At 39.6% G+C, this 17981-nt stretch overlaps 1 protein-coding gene and 1 long non-coding RNA gene across 3 annotated transcripts in view; one reads left to right on the top strand and one right to left on the bottom strand.

The window, feature by feature from the left end:
* The window catches only part of LOC122877539 (ras-specific guanine nucleotide-releasing factor 1-like), a 32161-nt gene extending 18670 nt beyond the window's left edge, over positions 1-13491 (bottom strand). For both annotated transcript variants that reach the window (XM_044199246.1, XM_044199255.1), the window contains exons 1-9: positions 12892-13491; positions 7357-7463; positions 4307-4454; positions 3405-3497; positions 2833-3086; positions 2627-2706; positions 1885-2078; positions 945-1054; positions 545-663 (exon numbers count right to left, since the gene is read on the bottom strand). In XM_044199246.1, coding sequence (XP_044055181.1) covers positions 545-663; positions 945-1054; positions 1885-2078; positions 2627-2706; positions 2833-3086; positions 3405-3497; positions 4307-4454; positions 7357-7463; positions 12892-13167 — 1381 coding nt within the window. In that variant the 5' untranslated portion in view covers positions 13168-13491. The remainder of the gene's footprint in view (positions 1-544; positions 664-944; positions 1055-1884; positions 2079-2626; positions 2707-2832; positions 3087-3404; positions 3498-4306; positions 4455-7356; positions 7464-12891) is intronic.
* Positions 13492-15820: 2329 nt separating this feature from the next.
* LOC122876849 lies at positions 15821-17981 on the top strand. Its single transcript, XR_006378144.1, has 3 exons — positions 15821-16025; positions 16309-16451; positions 16698-17981. It is a non-coding gene; the product is annotated as an uncharacterized LOC122876849 (long non-coding RNA).

Below are 17981 nucleotides of genomic sequence, written 5' to 3'. Positions count from 1 at the left end.
GCTTGATAGTCAGTAAATCCCTCCAAATTGTAGGGCTTGTTAAACCACAACAACTCATTTTCTATTTCTACACATGCTAAATACAAAATATGCATTGTGTGGGTGTGGAGTTGTGTTGTTGGAGTTGTTTAAAAGTACCTTTGATAGATCTGAGTAACAAAAGTAAAGTAACGAGTAATGTAATTCATTAGTACAGTAATTAGTACAGTCATGTTATTACTTTTTCAATGAATATGTGTAATAAGTAATTGATTACAATTTTGAAGTAAATTGTGCATCGGTGGTTAAGTGACCTTTCTTTAGATGTGGGTTGAGATGTAGCACATAAAAGCCTTAATTAGATAAACTAAACACTTTGCCTTGATTAAATTAATGAGTTTCAGTTTCATTTCCTACAATGTTTACCCTCATTGTCATTTGTGTATTTGCAGACTATACAGTTTGCAAACAAGCCAATATAAAAATCAATATTCATGACTTCAAATTCATTGGGATTTAGCCTTTTCACAGTCAGTGTTTTAATCTGATGATGAAACAAACTTACCTTGCCTAACAAATGTCTGACTGGTGTCCAGCAGCACTTCACAACCCTCCACAATCATTCGCTCGATGGCTAGGTTCTTCCTGATGTTCTCCGTCTCACTCACCTCATCATGCATGATTCTGAAAAGACAAATAAATACTTATGAATTCAGGTACTTCACAGTTAAAGTTCAATTAATTGATGAACATTAGTATCGCAAGCGTCTCTAACCACATGTTTAGTGTCAGCACTCTCTACCATTCAGACAAATGATGATATAATAATTGAAAACAAAACAAAATTCTTCTTTAAATCCTACAAAGCTCTAGATCCAATTAAGCACACTGAGTTTCTTTGAGTTGTAACATATACTGTAGTACAATGTACATTTTTAATTGCTTTGATTGACTGACTGATCTACCTGGAAAGTTCCTCCAGTTTTGACTTGGCGTAGTCCAAACTGTTTCTCTCCACGTGCTCATGGGGAGTGTGAGCCAGCAACTCATGCAACGTCAGGATGTAACGAGGGATCTGAGAGAGAAAGAGAGATTGAACCACTTATTGAAATGAGTATCTTTAATCTTTTTGTGGTAAAATGTACACTTCAGACTTTTAAAGGTCAAGAGATTTAAAGCTTTTTAGAAAGCAGTGTAAAGCATCTTGACTCTAATGGCCTTATACTGGTAATTAATTGGTCATGAAGCCTATCCAGGGTTTGCCTGAAAGGCAGAAAGATCATCTTTGAAATTAATAAAATACGTAGCTTAACTCTTTGACTTTGATTCTCTCTTTTACCTGAAAGCTTCTAACACTGGCACTTTTGTCTACTTTCACTTGAAACATAACACATTTTCAATAAATATTTCATGAAACCCTTTATCACCATAACATCCACTTTTATGTCTTCACTTCAAGCATGAGTCTCTGCGTCATTGTACTGCTGTTGAAGTAGCTTTGAAAACCTCAGTCCCAATTTGAACACAGACTGTCGTGCAAAAGTGCTACTGCTATTGGCAGGTCATCTCATTACTGAAGTTTAAGAATGACAGGAAGTTGTTGATTCCAACACATAATTTCTAAGGTGACATCTCACAATGGTCCAGTTTTCTAAAAGTTATAATTATTCATTTTCACACTTTAAAATACATTGGTTGCCTAATAGAGACATTATAAAGATTGAAATACTGTGTGATTTTGACAAAACAAGGAGGTACAGTATGAAGCATTTTGGCAGTGTACAATGTTTAAAAACATTACACTTATTGGTTTGGTGCAACAAGTGCCACAGAATACTTTCTGAAGCTGTGTGTGGATTGTGTGATAATACTGCAGCCATCTACATCGTAACCCTGTAATCTTACCTGAAACATGGGGTAAGTGAGGAAGGTCTCGAGTGTCCTCTCCTCACAGTCGGGTTTGGCCTCGTACTGCTTCAGCAGCTTGTCGAAGTCTCGGTTCTGTTTGCAGTGGGCCAGGATCTGCAGGCTGTACTGGTGGTTCCTCACAAACTCCTGGTAGATGTTCAGCATGGGCAGCAAGATGTCAAACAGGTCAGCTGTAAAGAGAAGCAGACATCTTCATGAATACATACAATATGTTGTGTACAATTCATTCATACAGCATATTTCCTGTGATTTAATCATGTAACAAAGATAACACTTAAAGACACAAACAACCAATGAGCAAGAGCTAAAAACACAGGCGATTTTTAAAAATCATTCTCAGTGAAAAAGTCGGTTGCTCTATAGTTGTAAAACTTTCTTCAAACACCTAAAGTCAGAAAGTGGACATTTGTTTTTGTACTGATCTGATTTCAGCCTGATCTGGACAATCATTACATTTTAATTTGAAAAATTCAAAATAGTTCAGAGTTATAAGAGTTTACAGTGTGAATTATGTGAGAATTATTGTTTCTGGAAAAAGACTTGCTGCCTCTATTATACTGGGTTGGTAGCAAAAGTCTCACTAGTAGATATCTCAAAAACCTGCAATATCTTTTTTGCGTGTGTGATTTGGATGAACTGACCCTTTAACAAATCCCAACAAAAACAGCCTAATATTGAACTGTGTGGGTGACTGAGGGCTCGTCTCTGTCTCTCTTACCCAGCACCAGTGTCGGCCAGCTGGCTATCCTGGCCTTCAGGCCCTGGTAGAAGATCTGATGGAGGAACATGATGGTCTCACTGATAAAACAAATAAGCAAAATGATGGTCATGAGCTATTGTTTCTCCCTTTCTTGTTCACAAGTGTTGACAGCTCCCACTGTGCCGAGTCACACCACTATCACAACCAGGCTCACCACCAGCCACCTGTTAAGAAAGATGCTGCTGACATCATCATGAGTGATGGGCGGCTTCTTGGAGCTGGCGGCCATGCGGAGCGGCCGCAGGAAGTTGTTGACCAGGATGTGGAGTTGCTGGACGTATTCGGCTTCGGCCTCCAGCATGCTAAACACCACCTGGTTCCTCTTCCTCATGCTTTCAGCATGGGGTGAACGGATGTAATCCTGGATGATGGTTTTCCACTTCCTGCGGCAAATCCAGCCTCGCAGGAAACTCTGAACCTGTGATGAAAAACGATTTACGTCTTCACAAGGTAAAGAGGAATGCACGAATGCACCTTTAATTGTATCAGACTCAGATTCTTATCTTGAAGCTAATGTCAAGCCAAGACAAGCTAAAACCCTGTTTCAGAAACCATACGTATCCCTGCTGGAACAGATCAGACTTTGCCCACACCCTGCTTACACCCTCCCTCCTTTCCCCTTTCCTACTTCCTATTTTTCCTCTTTGCATTACTTTAGTTTTTCTTGATAAAGAAAGTAGAGTGAATCAGGCTTTCTCCTTTAAAACTGCACAGCACCAAAGCAGTCAGATCTCACCTTTTTGATCTTCTTGATCTCGGTGTCATCGTCACTGGGAGGTACCTCTGGATTTGACTGGATCTTCTCATTGTCCTTGAGCAGTCCAGCAATCTGAAATTCAACACGAATCAAACATTGCGTTGATGGAGTGGGCTAAGATGAGTACCTCATACTGTATGCAGCTAAAATCCTACTCGTGATCTAGGTCATGTAATATTTTCTCCACTCTGTGCTTTTTATTATGATTATTAATGTTTTATTCATTGTTTTTGGTTTTTGTTCAACTTTGTTACCGTCCATTAGCTGGTTTCAAAGAATTTATATATGAATGAATTGTATCTGCTGCATCAACATGTTTCCTATTTTAGTCTTGTTTCATTTATTCCCATTAGAATGACACAGTGCATGAATAAGAACAGACTCCAGAAAAACAGCTTAAATAAAGGACTGAAATTAAACAAAACAACTCAAAATCCATTACTACTACACGTTTGAGCCATGAAAAGTGACACAGTTGATTATCATTTTCTGATGCAGACTGCAGTATCAGGTACAATAGAAGCTGATTCATGAATATTGCAAACATTCAATTCAATTGGAACTATCCATTAGCACATTAAAGAGAGGTGCATTTGATCTAGTTTAGACTGAATAATTAGGATACAAAACACTCAACAGTATTGCAGAGTCTCTAACAAGGACATCCCAGGGGCGACGCAAGCTACGATGCTCATGAACATGAACTCACAACATTGTGGTTTGGAATCTGGGTCATGACCTTTGTCCTATACCCCCTTTCTGCTATGTCTTTATACTCTGTGCGTGACTACTTTCACTTTTCTCTCTGTCTCCACTGTGTGCCATACAGTAAGACAAAACACACACAGGTATTACTAGCATGAAATTACAAGGCAAGTTACCTCTGATTTTAGCCGCTCTATCTCGATTTCCCCATCCTCTATCTGTTGTCGAAGTTGCTTGGCAACCGTTTTCTCCGTCTCCACTATTTGGAGTAGATGGAGATACTTCTGCATGAGGGTTTCATGCTCTGTAGCCAGGTTCCTGTAACTACACAAACACACACACAGACACATCGTAAGGACCTCATTAACGCATGTTTCATGGGCTCTCCATAGATTTATCAAAGCAAAAGCAGACCTCTGATCGGCATATGTTTGAACCACAGACCGTGTGTCCACACAGAGCGCTGGAACTTACGCAACCAATTCTTCAAATACTTGCATGCTTAGCAAACCATGTGTAAAGGCTGCTTCTGCATGAACAATAACTCTGTACATTACCCTGTTCAACAAAGGGTTTTAGTTTAATTCGCTAAACAGCTTGTTAAACTGGAATGTGCTGAAATAAATAAGTAGTGAAAAAGAAATTCAAAGCATTAGAATGTGACATCCAGACCATCAGAAACCTGTAAAAACAAATATGATGATATGAAAATACGTTGCCTTGCTGTGTATTACATGCTTACAGGCCAACTTAATCCAGTACAGTAAGTGCTGCTGCCTTGACTGAGCACTAATAAATGTAATCTTCAATAAGTCCAATAAATTGACCTTTCGCCATACAAATGCACACTGCTGACATTTAGAGTGATTGTATTGCTTGGCTTTCATGACCCTCTTTTGTCTCTGAATCGTAAAGGGGCATTTCACTCATTATACATCTCAGGACACCATACAACAAGTTTATTAATAATGCATTTTATTTCATTTATTTATATAATGGTTTTCTAAACTATAATAATAACAGGCATCCACACAATAATCCAGTAGAGGGAGTCTTAAAAGAGTCAGTACTCTTTTTTACAGGGCTTTCATGCCAAAAGGGCAAGTTCGACAATAAATGGAGCAAGGCCATTATTTCCATCAGAGAGAGCATCTGCACTCTCTCATGAAGCTGTGCAAGCCATAGAGGCTCACACTACGTAGATTTACCACCAGGTTGTGTGGCAACAGTTTAATTAAATTGAACCTTGACCCTGAATACGTTGACCTCCACACTCACAATAGAGAATAATGGTGGAAAAGTTAATTTTGTGCATTTCAGAACTCACAAACTTCTGTAACTCTATTCTACAAGCCTACCAGGACTTGAGTAAAAATCTGAACCCTGGCAGAATATATCGGAGAGGACAGGGATACTAGACTATCAAATTAATATTGTGATTCTGTTGTAGTCTTTAGCATCCTAGTGAGCGGTTTTGTGCTGCTCTTCATTCTGTGCACTACCTCACACAAACTACTTGTTCCAATGTGTTTGGTCTGAGAGTGCCATCCACAGTAAGACAAATGGGTTTTTAAGCCTAGGGTTCTAGGGGTGGCAATGCCCACCACAGACGGAAATATCTTGAGAAATAATGGATAAATGGCCATTAAATTTTGTGCAAACATTCAGGGTTCCAAGAGAATGAATTCTAATGACTTTGGTGCTCACCTGTCTTTTCAGGTCAAATTTTTAATTTGTCCAATACTTTGGTTTGTGAACAAATCCCTCCGCTGTGCTTTTTGTTTAGTGTCTCTTAGTAAATGTTCGCATGCTAACATGCTAAACTAAGATAGTGTCCTTGGTAAACATTATACCTAAACATCAACATTTTGACAACGTCATTGTAAGCATGTTAGCATACCGATGTTAGCATTGAGCTCAAAGAACCGCTGTGCCTGAGTACACGTTCGATTCTTGTAAGAATACAATTCATTCTATGTATTTTATTTTAAAGTCCAACTGAAGTCACATTTAGACATCCCCTTTTTGTAGTCGAAAATACTGTCAACATGTTTTTTAATGTACTGTTAATTATTTTTTATTATTAAAAGGAAGGAAAAAATATGTGGGGAAATATCAGAAATGTTCCTTTTCGTCTCAGCCGGCTGGAGGGACATGTCAGTGTCTGTGTTTGATTGACAGCAGCTGCCAGAGTGCCGGTGTTACACCGTAGGGAACTAGAGACAAAGTAAACAAACTTGCTAGCCTACATGTCATGGGCAGACAGCGTGTTGTTAGTGGTATTGATGAGTGAGGACCACACCAGCATCTAACCGGACCCAAGTGACATTTACAGGTACGTTTACATGCTGTTTAATGTTCTGCAGCTGAGCAGCTAATTAGCTATCTAACCTGCAAACTGATGCTAGCAGAGCACTTTTCCCCAGTGAATGTTTGTTTGGTGGCTCGTTCAACAAGATGAATGTGTTCATGTTTATTAGATAAGAAGGAGACTTTAGCAGGAAAGCTAATGTGGTTGTTGTTCAGAATCTGTGGCTCTTGTGTTGCATAGCAGGCTGTCTTGAGTGGCTCAGTGTGACTGTCTGCTCTACCTACGATAGAACGCTGACATTACTGTTTGCAAGATTTGATTGGCTATATAGAATTAATGCAAAACTAGGGGGTGTCATCATGAAACCAAAAAACTATAAAATACAAACGTATCCGTTTTGGCTTCTGATTTTTTTCTCAAAGGAGAGCACAGGACAAGTGATTTGCAGACAAAAAACATGCAATTTAATTTCAGTTGGACTTTAAAATATCAGGCTGTAAGAAGTTAATCGTACTGTGATTGACCATTTTGATGCTGTCATGGGGAAACCTTGTATCTCCAGTTTTGGTGCTTTTAATGCCTTCCAATAAGTTGAATGGAATTACATGCTAATCTATGGGTTGGTACAGTTTTTCAACGTGATAGGCTCCAAAAACCTTTTTAATTACCTTATCCTGGTTCCTGAAAAACTGACGGTGCAGGAAGGGTTTTCACATGACAGCATTATTAGATTTATATTCTTTAGTCTTATGGCAAGGTGAGTTAGGGCTAGGGTTATACTTATTTTTCACTGATTGATTAAATTGATTGATGCTACATCACAGGGTAAACACACACACATATTCCCAACAATCTTCCTCCTCAGATCATCCTCAGCTGTGTGTATGTAGGTGAGAGGTCATGTGTAAGCAGTACCTGGCCTGTGTGATGGCAGCCACCCACTCATCACAGTCCTTGACGTCCTCTGTGCGCAGCTCCAAAGCCTTCTGGTTGTCATGATTGAACGTGACAGTGAAGTAGTACTGGGAAACGACATCATAGAAAGAGTCAAATATTTGCTCAGCATATAACGAGACAATCAGAATATATTAAACGGTTTCAAAGTGAAAGATGTAGAATGTTTCCTCGATGAGCTGCAGGAAAACATATCTAAGGTCATCCATGACCGGCTTTTTCTTAAACCTACATTTCGTTGAAATTGAAGTTGCAAGTATACACACATGCATTCCCATGTGTGTAAATGAGTGGGAGAGAGAGCTCCTGAGGGAAACGTCGCGAGAGATTAATTATAAAGCCTCTGTGCATTCTGTCTGTAACCTGGCAACTCACCTCTGAATTGGTGGAAGTCTCTCGACTGACGCCATGTTTTGTTTTGCTTTGTCCCGTTGATTTGGCAGCATTTTAGTGGCACAAACACCACTGCGTGCTCACCCCTTTTTACTCCCTCACCAATTATCTCCAGTGACCCTACAGCCTTAAAGGTTCAGTTATGGCAATTATGACAAATGAATGTGGAATTGTTTTCTAATAGGCTTATCAGATAAAATCCTCAAATCAACAAAGTGGTGGTCATTGCCATAATAGTACAGACAGTCTATTTGCGGTTGAAATGCATCAAATTATATAACACTGATGCATTGTAAACAGACCCCCACAAATCCAATATATTGGATTTTTCATCCCTCCCAAATGCCAAGAGCAAATCATTTGTGAAGGGGAGTAATGTTCCATATTTCCTGATGAGCAGCAGAATGGGCCTTTGTCAATAATGGGCTTCCCATCTCCCGCTTCCTGTGAGCTGGTGTGTCAAGCCTTTTAGGCAGCTATATTTAGCTCCACGTCACTACATTTTTTGCCACAGAGACATTATCTCTCGGTAAGTGAGACAATGTAGCCCGTAGTAAATCCTTATTTAAAATCTATGAACAAAAACTACTGAATTTCATCTGGAATAGAGAAAAAGAGAAAAGATTAAACACATTTACTTATGTAATGTTGATGACAAAGATGGCTTCCAATTACTAAACTTTGGAGAAATGTTATCTCCAAGAACCTCTTTGATCCAGTTTTTTTAAATAAAAAATATTTTTCAGGTAGACTTTAAAAAGCCAATCATTGTTCAAAAGAGTGTTTTTTTTTTCTTTTTTGCTATTATACATATTCCCTATAAACATAGGATAACATACTGTATATTTCTTTCTCTGCTATTGATTTTTTAATGACCCATGGTTTTTTCCTTATTTGGTGTAATAACAATGCTTTATGGTCATTTCCATATTTTCTAACCCTCATTTAATATGCAAATCCAGTTTCTAGCAAAAGGAAGCATTACCACTTTAATACTTTTCTCCATATGAGGTCAGAAGAAAAGAAAAATATACATATAATAATTAATAATTAAATAATAATATTATTATTACACATACTGTGGTGGGGTCAAGTAAAGCCAATGTCAACAAAACACAAGGGTTAAGTACATAGTGGTAATGTTTGTTCATTGCATAATTTGAACCACCTGCAGTAAACTCAAAGTGTAACTAATTTAATTGAAACAAACTATAAATAAATAAATAATAAAAATACATTAAACATTTCATAACAATTGTAAATATATTTGGGATATTGATTCTCCATGGTGCCAAAGATATAACTGACGACTACTGATGCATGGATACATTCATTCAGTCAATATAAGTCATTGACCCACTTGCTCTGGTATCGTCCTTTGGTACCTCTTTTCTGGATGCAGATATTGTTGAACATAATGATTACTTCAAACTGGCCACAGTCATGTTGTGTATATAAAAACTGTTAACCTACACTTCAAGATTATACAATAAATTCACTGATTTAGAGAAAATTGAGAGAGTTCCTAAAATGATGCTCCTTTTTTCTTTTGTTTTTGGTAACATGTTTTTGGTATATGCCCATATTTGCTGAACTTGCGAAGTGAAGCACAATGATGAGGCATGTTGTTGCACATTTTGTTGGCCCCTTCAAATGCACTTTTTCAGATGCAAATAGGGGTTGCCATAGTAACTGTGGGCTTAAACGTAGCTCGTCTTCTAAATGGGGAATAAGAACATATAAAAAGTAGAACACTCCAAAGAATACAATGAGAACGGAGAGAGACAGATGGAGAGGGAGGGAGAGAAAGATCTTTTGCCTTTTTGAGGAGTGAGGGCTATAAAAAGCGCTGTAGCCCTGCAAGGTGGCAGTTGGCTTGGCATCTATTCGCTGCATTGTCCCTCTCCCTGTCACACACAGATAAGATCCAGCACTCGTCCGGCCATTCCTCCTGCAGCTCTGACACATATACACACACACAGACATACAGTATATGCACGCACACCACTAACTTGCTCAACACCAGAAATCTGGAATCTGTTGTAATCTGCATATGTAACAGGTTTAATGTCAGAAATCTACAGTAGCATTGCCTCAGATGACCTCTGCAGTCTGCTCATTGACTCGGGTGTCATTTTTTGTTTTTCCAGAGTGGGCAAAGTGAAAAGGAAATCTGTATGCTCTCAGACACCTGCAGTATTGATTACTCTTTCTGTCCTCGTTTCACTTTTTATAGATCGACATCGGCGTATGCAGGAGGACACAGTGAGGCAAATATAGGCTTCAAGCCATGCATACAAGTCCAAGTACAAGATGTACAGATGTGGACACATACAGACATGTACACTGGCATGAATGATTGCACACTACAAAGCGTGCAGTTCTCATGGTTGAAAAGTACGTATTTGTGCAAGTACACGTCCAAATTTTATATACGTGTGCACAAAACTTCACTCCCCCACACAAATATTCCTGACATATATTATTTAATGGGACACGTACTGGACAGAAGACTGTGTTATGCTAATTGAAGGCTCTCAAATTAATTTAATTCACTGTTGAAATAAATTCACAGGAGCAGCCTGCATGAACAGCTGTCATTGTAGATGTCACCCAGTCCATATTTCATACCCAGAACAGAGCATGCCTCTTGTCCTGACACGGTTTTAAGGAAATAGGCTTGACAGTGAGCAAAGTTTAATAGTTTATGCCATGAGAGTGACTAACAAGTCCTTACACCTAAAGGACAAAGCAGGTTGTTTGTCAGTGCCTTCCAAAAAAAACCCATATGTCGAATAAGAGCTTTTTCTGATCTGAAAAAGGAAACTAAACTAAACTACTAAAAAAGAAAAAAACTCTCCTTTGTTACTTAGAAGAGTGGGCATTCAAAGTTCACATGACTGCAGAATATCGCTTTTCAGTAAAATGTATTTGAACAAACAACCAGTGGGTTTTTTCCCTGCTGAGGACTGTATCCCCCCAAACCTAAATTTGACAACTCCATTATAGGGAAATAATTGTCTAGGGTAAAATAAACATGCATTTGCTTGTTCTGAATTGTCTAAATTCAGCTGGCACATCTGTATGGCGCCTCTTGGAGACACTGATACTAATCCTGACAGTACTGCCGACAAAGAGCAGAGAGCAAGCGTTTGAAGAACATGACGCGACAGCAGAGTTCAGCACCATAGACAGCGACACCGGTACAGCTGATGGAAACAGCCCCATACAGTAACTGCAGGATCCACTGTACAATGCTCTGTCCTTTGTCTATAGACAGTTCTTCCCCAGAGGTTATATAGTAAAAATATAAATATTATAACTCAGGATTTTGATGCTAAACCAGCTCATAACCTAGAGTAAAATTTTTTGTATAACTAAGGACATCAAGATATTCTTTTATGAGAGTACAGAATTGTAGTTCTGGACAGTTTTTAAGCTGTACCTTAATCGTGCACTGGAGTTATTTTAAACAGCTTTTGGAACAAAAACACTGAACACGAGTGAGGCTTTTTGTTTTTTTTCTTCAAATCTAGGATCCCCAACATCCCTGGTTCCAGTATGGCCAGGGACCCTTGTTGCATGCATAAAATGTCCAAAAATATATTTAAAGAAAGACAAAACACTCCAGTACCCTGACACAATCAAAGTGTGTGCTAGTTTGCAAAATGAAACTTGGTTGCCTTTTATTTGTTGGATCAGTTTTGTTGGTATATAGTAAAAGTGTAACATGTCTGCAAAGCCTAAAGTCCAGGTTTTCCAACATTTATAGTGAAAACTGAAAAAGGATGATGGATTGTAAAATAAAATTGCTCTCATCCACTGGTGCAACTGCCAAATTTAACATGTTAATGGCATTAGCGGGGAAAAAACTGACCACCTGTTTGCCTCATAAACAAAGATTATGATGCTTGAACAGATAAAATGACCCATCACTTTGACTTTTGACTTCAGTTCTTTATCAGCTCTGCAGCAGGGAAAGGCGAAGAGACTGCAGCTGGCAGAGCAGATTTCAGAAGGTGACTGCAGTCATAGCTCACAGCAGCTTGACCACTTCTCTGCCTCTTAAATGCTTTAATGCCACAAGGTTTATTTCTTCCTTCGAGCAGCCTTCTTAACCCCTCCAAACTGTTTCGCTAGAGGCAGCCATGAGATTATTTCTGACTGTCACACTGGCATAAAAAAATAAAAAATAGTGGAAATTGTGTAGCCCTCACACAATGTTAATCCATGACACTAAATGCCCGAGGATTAAAAACGAATGGGGTATGTACTGAGAAACAAAAGCATGCCTGGGACATAGTTCGCTTTTCATTCATGACTGTCGTAAACAACCACACGATAATGAGAGAGCTATCAAATGAACCAAGCCGCTATGAACCGGGGAGACGCAGTTGCCAAGGTAGGATGCTATTAATATCAAGACAAGGAATTAAATCAATACGTCAAAACGACAGGGAAGGGGGCAGCTCTCCTCCGCAAGATGGCAACCTGCAAAGTTTGGATGCTGTTTAAGTTTACTCCCTGTGTATGAGCTGCAGTCCCTCAACATTTGAAATGTCTAAAAATACAGTCTCTTATGTAAAAAATAAACGTGCTGCAACAGATATGATGATGATAGCGAGAAAAGAAGTGGAGGGAGGTAAACTAGTTCCTGTGTTTTCAAAGTTTGCACAGAGAATTGTGTTTATCCTGTTCACTTTAAACAGCTGTTTATTTTTGTATTTCCTATATTTGATGAGTTACCTTTGAGGCAGGCTGCGAGGCTATTTTAGTGCAGAATCGAGACAATCAATCAGTTAGAATGACGCCATTACGTAACACTGAACGTCAAGTGAACATCTCTGGGACATTGTTTGCGTGATAAATAGGGATACAAACAGCAACTGTGTCGTTTATACTCATTTATGCTGCGTATATAAAATAGATCCTCTTATAAGTACTGCTTTAACTGAGAGCCAAATACATAAAAGCAAGTTTCTGCCATCAGAAGAAACACAACAAGCAACAATTACGAGTGCGTCCGTTCAGTGAGACGGATTACCTTGACAGTGTGAGTGTCAGTCAGTCTTATGGGAGCTCCCCGGGTGATCAGTATCTTACCTGCTTCTCCAAGCATTCCTTCGCTGAGAGAGATGGTTTCGGTGACGGCGCCCTGTCACAAACGCATCCCTCCAACAGGTACAGTCCGGAGGGGCGTGAGCTGGAGTCGTTTTCGAAATAAAATAGCATATTCTGCAACAAAGCGAACCACTTTGAATGCCATTTTGTGTTGTCTGAGCTTTTCTTACTCAGGCAACCTCGCCTCGTCCCATCCTTCTTCGCCAAAAGAGCCAGATAGGTGATATGGCCATCATTGAGCCTCATCCCTTTCTGCATTTTGGCTGTGAATCCGAAAGGATCTGCGGCGATGCCTGCGGATTCTTACATGTTCTTCTTCTCAGCACCTCCGAAACACAGTCAGACTTGGTGGGCAGCAGCCCACTCCTGTGTGCCCATCCACAGTTTCCACACTAATGTCTGTAACGGCGAAAGAAAACAAGAAGAGGAAGAAAAGGATACACGAGTCAAAGTTACGCATTCAACTGCACAAATTCCACGCTGCGAGCATACTACAGCAACCCCGACTCCAAAAGCCTTCCTCGCGAGCCCGAAGTGCTCATGATGAGGACTGAGGTGTCCCCGTGCATAGCGCGCGCGCGCACACACACACACACACACACACACACACAGCATCCTGCTCTCACAGAGGGAGGTAGCGCAGTCACGTGACCTGTCCCCGGAGCAGCAGATTTTGGCAGTGTTGTGCAAGTTAGTGATTAGTTACAGTTACTAGTTACTTCTCTCAAAAGTAATTGAATTACTTAACCAATTACTGCATATAAAAGTAATTATTACTCGGGAAAGTAACTTTTGCGTTACTTTTAAACGTCTGCTTCAGTTATTTTATTAATGCACACAGTAGAAACAGAATCAACTTTTGGAGAAACCGCAACCCGACGTCATGCTGCTGTGGCCAATCTGGCGATCAGACTGGTCAAACTGTTTAACAGTCAGCCTGAAATATCACTGAAACCAGGCGCTAGAGCTGAGTTCATGATACTCTCCCAGTTGTGTCATGGTTTGGTTTATTTAGTGTACCCAGCTTCAACGTCTGTGCTTGGCTCTATGCTGAAAAATACTGATACCAAGAAGCTTCCTTGGTTTGTATTCATTTGTTTGAGAGACAGAGACAGTGGTGGTCGAGCGACCTATAGATTGAATGTGGAGAGGGAGCGCCGGGAGTGAGAGAGCCGTGAATCAGAGAAATTAAACTTTATTTTCTGATTGTTTCACAGTGGTTATGTTCTAAAGCACAAATAAACACATACTCACCCCAACACATCGCTGCATTGGTGCTGATGACTTGGTCTGAATGAAGTGGTTAGGATGTTAGAAAACGGGTGATGTTAGACTGGAACAACTGGTGAATAAGCTGTATGTGTCTGCTGTCCTCTGCAGTTGTCCATTACTTTTAGGGAAGACAAAAGTAAGGAACAAGCCCTTTGAAATTTCAGTAATTCTTGAGTTCTTTAATTTGAAAAAGTAATTAGTTAGGCTACCGCTAAAAGAAGAGTAAAGTCTTACTCCCAACACTGCAGCACCATGGACAGAAACTCCAACACGCAATCAAACATGAGAGCCATAAACAGTGTAAGATAAGAGTAACAGGACTACTAAGAATTACATGTGTGAAACTAAAGGTGGCTGAGTTGAGAGTGAATAACTGCCTACCTACTTTTTTACTCCAATTGGTTTGCAAGCTGTAGTTAGCCTACTAATTATACTTTTCAGACCAAGATTTTTACATTCAAAACATATATGATAATCTTATAACATATAATGTACATTATGAAAGATCAAAGCACTGGTTCCCAAACTTTTTTTTTTTTTTACCTGTGAGCTCTTACAAAAAACAGTGTCTAGCTGTCAATCTGTCAATCCCCTAGAGACAATCCCCTCTAAACTTCTCAGATGGTTTAATTCAAACAAGTTTGAGGCTCAAAGATGAAAAAAAAAATCCATTATTTCACAAAAAAGCAAAGTTTAAGGTCCAAAATATGAATACAAATTTGTGTAGTTGAACTTTTTTCTTCTTCCTCCCTAACCCTGAAAATATTCAGATCTTGTTCCACCACTGCTGAGAAAGTTTCACTTCCTCTGGGGCTAAGGTGTTTGACTTTCAATCCTTAGTTTTATATACGTATTATTTAACTGGCCATACATCAGCTCCAGACAATGACTGGCTGTACATTGATGAAATACATACATAATGACCACTTTTAAAACTGCATAAGAGTGTTTGCCAGCATTCCCTGTTCTTGAAACAACATATTTTCTTATTTGGGGTAAACTACAAAGCTGAAAGTCTTTCCACTCTGCCAGCAAAAGTCTCTCTCTCTCTCTCTCTCTCTCTCTCTCTCTCTCTCTCTCTCTCTCTTTGTCCCTTACACTTCAAGTAAAGAAGATGAGGATGAAAGTGTCACAAGAGCACACTTCGCCTGGCACTGCCCATATTCACACTTCCTGTGTAAGCTGAAAAACAACTCACCACCCATGCTGTCAGGGAGACAGGTAGCCACTCATGGAGAACAGTCTGGCAACTGCCATATCAAATGGGTCTGGGTCAGTATGTATTATGCTGAGTAACTTGCCAGTATGTCTTACCATTTTTAACATAATTTCTGCAGCTTCCTGTCTTTACTCACACAGGTGAAATGCCCTCAAGTCACATATACTGTAAGTATACACTGATTTCCAGGCATCGCTACAAATTTACTCCTTTGACCCAATGACAATAGACCTTGTTTTATTACAGCAATGATATAAATTGAAATAATCTATGGCCACTAAACCTTTGTCCTTGTCTCTTTTTGTCCTGTCCTACCTCTTTTATAGAGCACAGAGTTAACAAAAGCCTCTCAACGCTATCCACTGCTGGTACATTTACATATCTAAGAGGGCGAGAGAGATACTCATTAGGGTTGGCCCATAATTAATCCTGGATTAGCATATTGGGGCTAGGACACACACAATGGCCTATTTCATCACAGGGTGTTCACAGTGGGATCACAGTGCTTTGTCTGTGTGGGATCATTAAAAGGATCCAGGGAGGTAACAGGGCATAATTGAGTGAGATTGGACTGCTCTAGATTCAACCAGCTTTTTGGTCTTTTTATTGAAAAGGAGAGAGGACAGTAAGTATTTCATTTCTTTTTCCTTTCTTTTTTTGGCGACAGGTACAGTGAAGAGAGTCAGGTAAGTGACGGGAGAGAGATGCAACAGTGTAGAATGAGCTGCAATTCAACCCCATGCAGCCATTAGCAGACTGAGCCACCAGGACGCCCCAGGCTCAGCTCTGTTGCTGGGCTCCGTCCATCCCATAATCATCCCCCTCAGACAGGGGTGGTAATGAGGTGGTGATTCTCCTTTCTGACTGGCACTGATAGTAAAGATTATTTTTATGGCTTCCTATTATAGACAGTATAAAATGGAAAGTGACACAGAAGATTGGAGAGACAGAGTGGTGCTGACATTTCCCAAAGGTCATGAAGGGGATTCAAACCCATGAAGCTGTGGCCAATCAGAAAGCAGCTTTCAGAGGATGGAGCCCACAGCTGGAGGTGATTTTATTGACATATTGACATATTGTGCAACAGGATTCTGAGGCATGCTTTCTGGGTTTCTGGGTTGCTGTTTATCAAACGTTGCTGTCAATAAACCAGATTTATTCATCAACAAAGCTGGGATGAAAGGAGGGTTAATGGAAGGCTGAGATAATCAAATTGAATATTAAAGAGTAACTTAATACCCCTTGAAAATCTTGTTTTTGCTGACCTCCAGTGGTTTAACTTCTCACCTTGCTGCAGTGGTACTCCAGGACCCCGTGACATCACAGTTGGCATCACACCCATCATACCACTCGGGGGCAGAAAAACTCCATGACAAGCTGACAATCTCACAGCTCTGACATATTATCACCTTATAAAGTTGTTATGGCGTGTTGGAAAATTATGAGTTATTTGGACTAGTGTTTTTGGCTGCCTGACAAATATAAGCCTGATATTCACTCTCCTTTTAGCTCTGTTTTGGTTTCCACCAACCCCTGAGAAAAATGTCTGGCTATTTAGCTGCTAGATGCTAGACTTTCCTCACCAGCTAGTTGCTAACTTTGTGTGTCTGATGTTTGGTAGTACCTCACAGGTTTCTGTATATCTGTTTAATATTTGATTTTTTTGTGTATATTACAGCTGCAAAGTTGATTGTAAAATGGATGTTCACACTTCACACATGGAGTGTGTGAAGCCCTTTGAGTGGTCGTAAGACTAGAAAGGCGCTATACAAGTACAGTCCATTTACCATTACCATTTATCATTTACAGCTTTAATTTCCAGAATTATTAGAATTAATCATGATAGTGGTATTAGAAATATTGGCATTTCTCATTCATTGTCTGTGGTAGCTGATAATAATCAATATTCAGTACAAGATTTCAGGACTGCAGTTTTTAATGCCTAAAATTGTATGACTAATACCAATGTGTACTTGTCTGGAACCTCTCAGTTCATTTTTGATTTTCAAGGGACGCAGACTAAAATGCCTTGGGACCATGGATGTATTATAAGAACTGGATACCGGACCCCAAAATGGCACCTATCCATTCCAATGAGAATTACTCGCCTGGCGCATACGCCAAAAAGGTTTTCTAGCTTCTGGGTTTACTTCTGGGGTGTGCAGCCTACTGAATGTTTCTCCCGCTGGCCCCGCCCGTGAGTTCCCACACGGCCCATAGACTTTACATTGTGATGACGTCACAGATTTTCAAATCACTTTTATTAGCTCAAGGAAAGTTTTACAAATATAAAACCTTCATGGATCAAAAATTCATAATAGAAAGAGTCATAACTTGTTTGCAGTTTGAGGTGTGCTATGTAGTTGGCCGCATCTAGCTAAAAAATAAAGTGCATATTTAAATGTTTATTCAGGTCAGGGGTTTTTTTTAAATGTAAACTGACCTATGAATACAGAAGTACCTGAATACCTGAAGCAGGAGGTCTGCACTTGCTTTTTGTCGATGTCTCCTAATACGTCTAAAACCACACTTGAGATTCAGTTTGGAGACTGAAGACCACGAATCCGCTCACGCCTGCATC

The sequence above is a fragment of the Siniperca chuatsi genome, linkage group LG1 (genome assembly GCF_020085105.1).
Source record: "Siniperca chuatsi isolate FFG_IHB_CAS linkage group LG1, ASM2008510v1, whole genome shotgun sequence".
Taxonomy (NCBI): domain Eukaryota; kingdom Metazoa; phylum Chordata; class Actinopteri; order Centrarchiformes; family Sinipercidae; genus Siniperca; species Siniperca chuatsi.
Note: the sequence above shows the minus strand (reverse complement) of the source record. Positions and strands in the feature narration are given on the sequence as shown.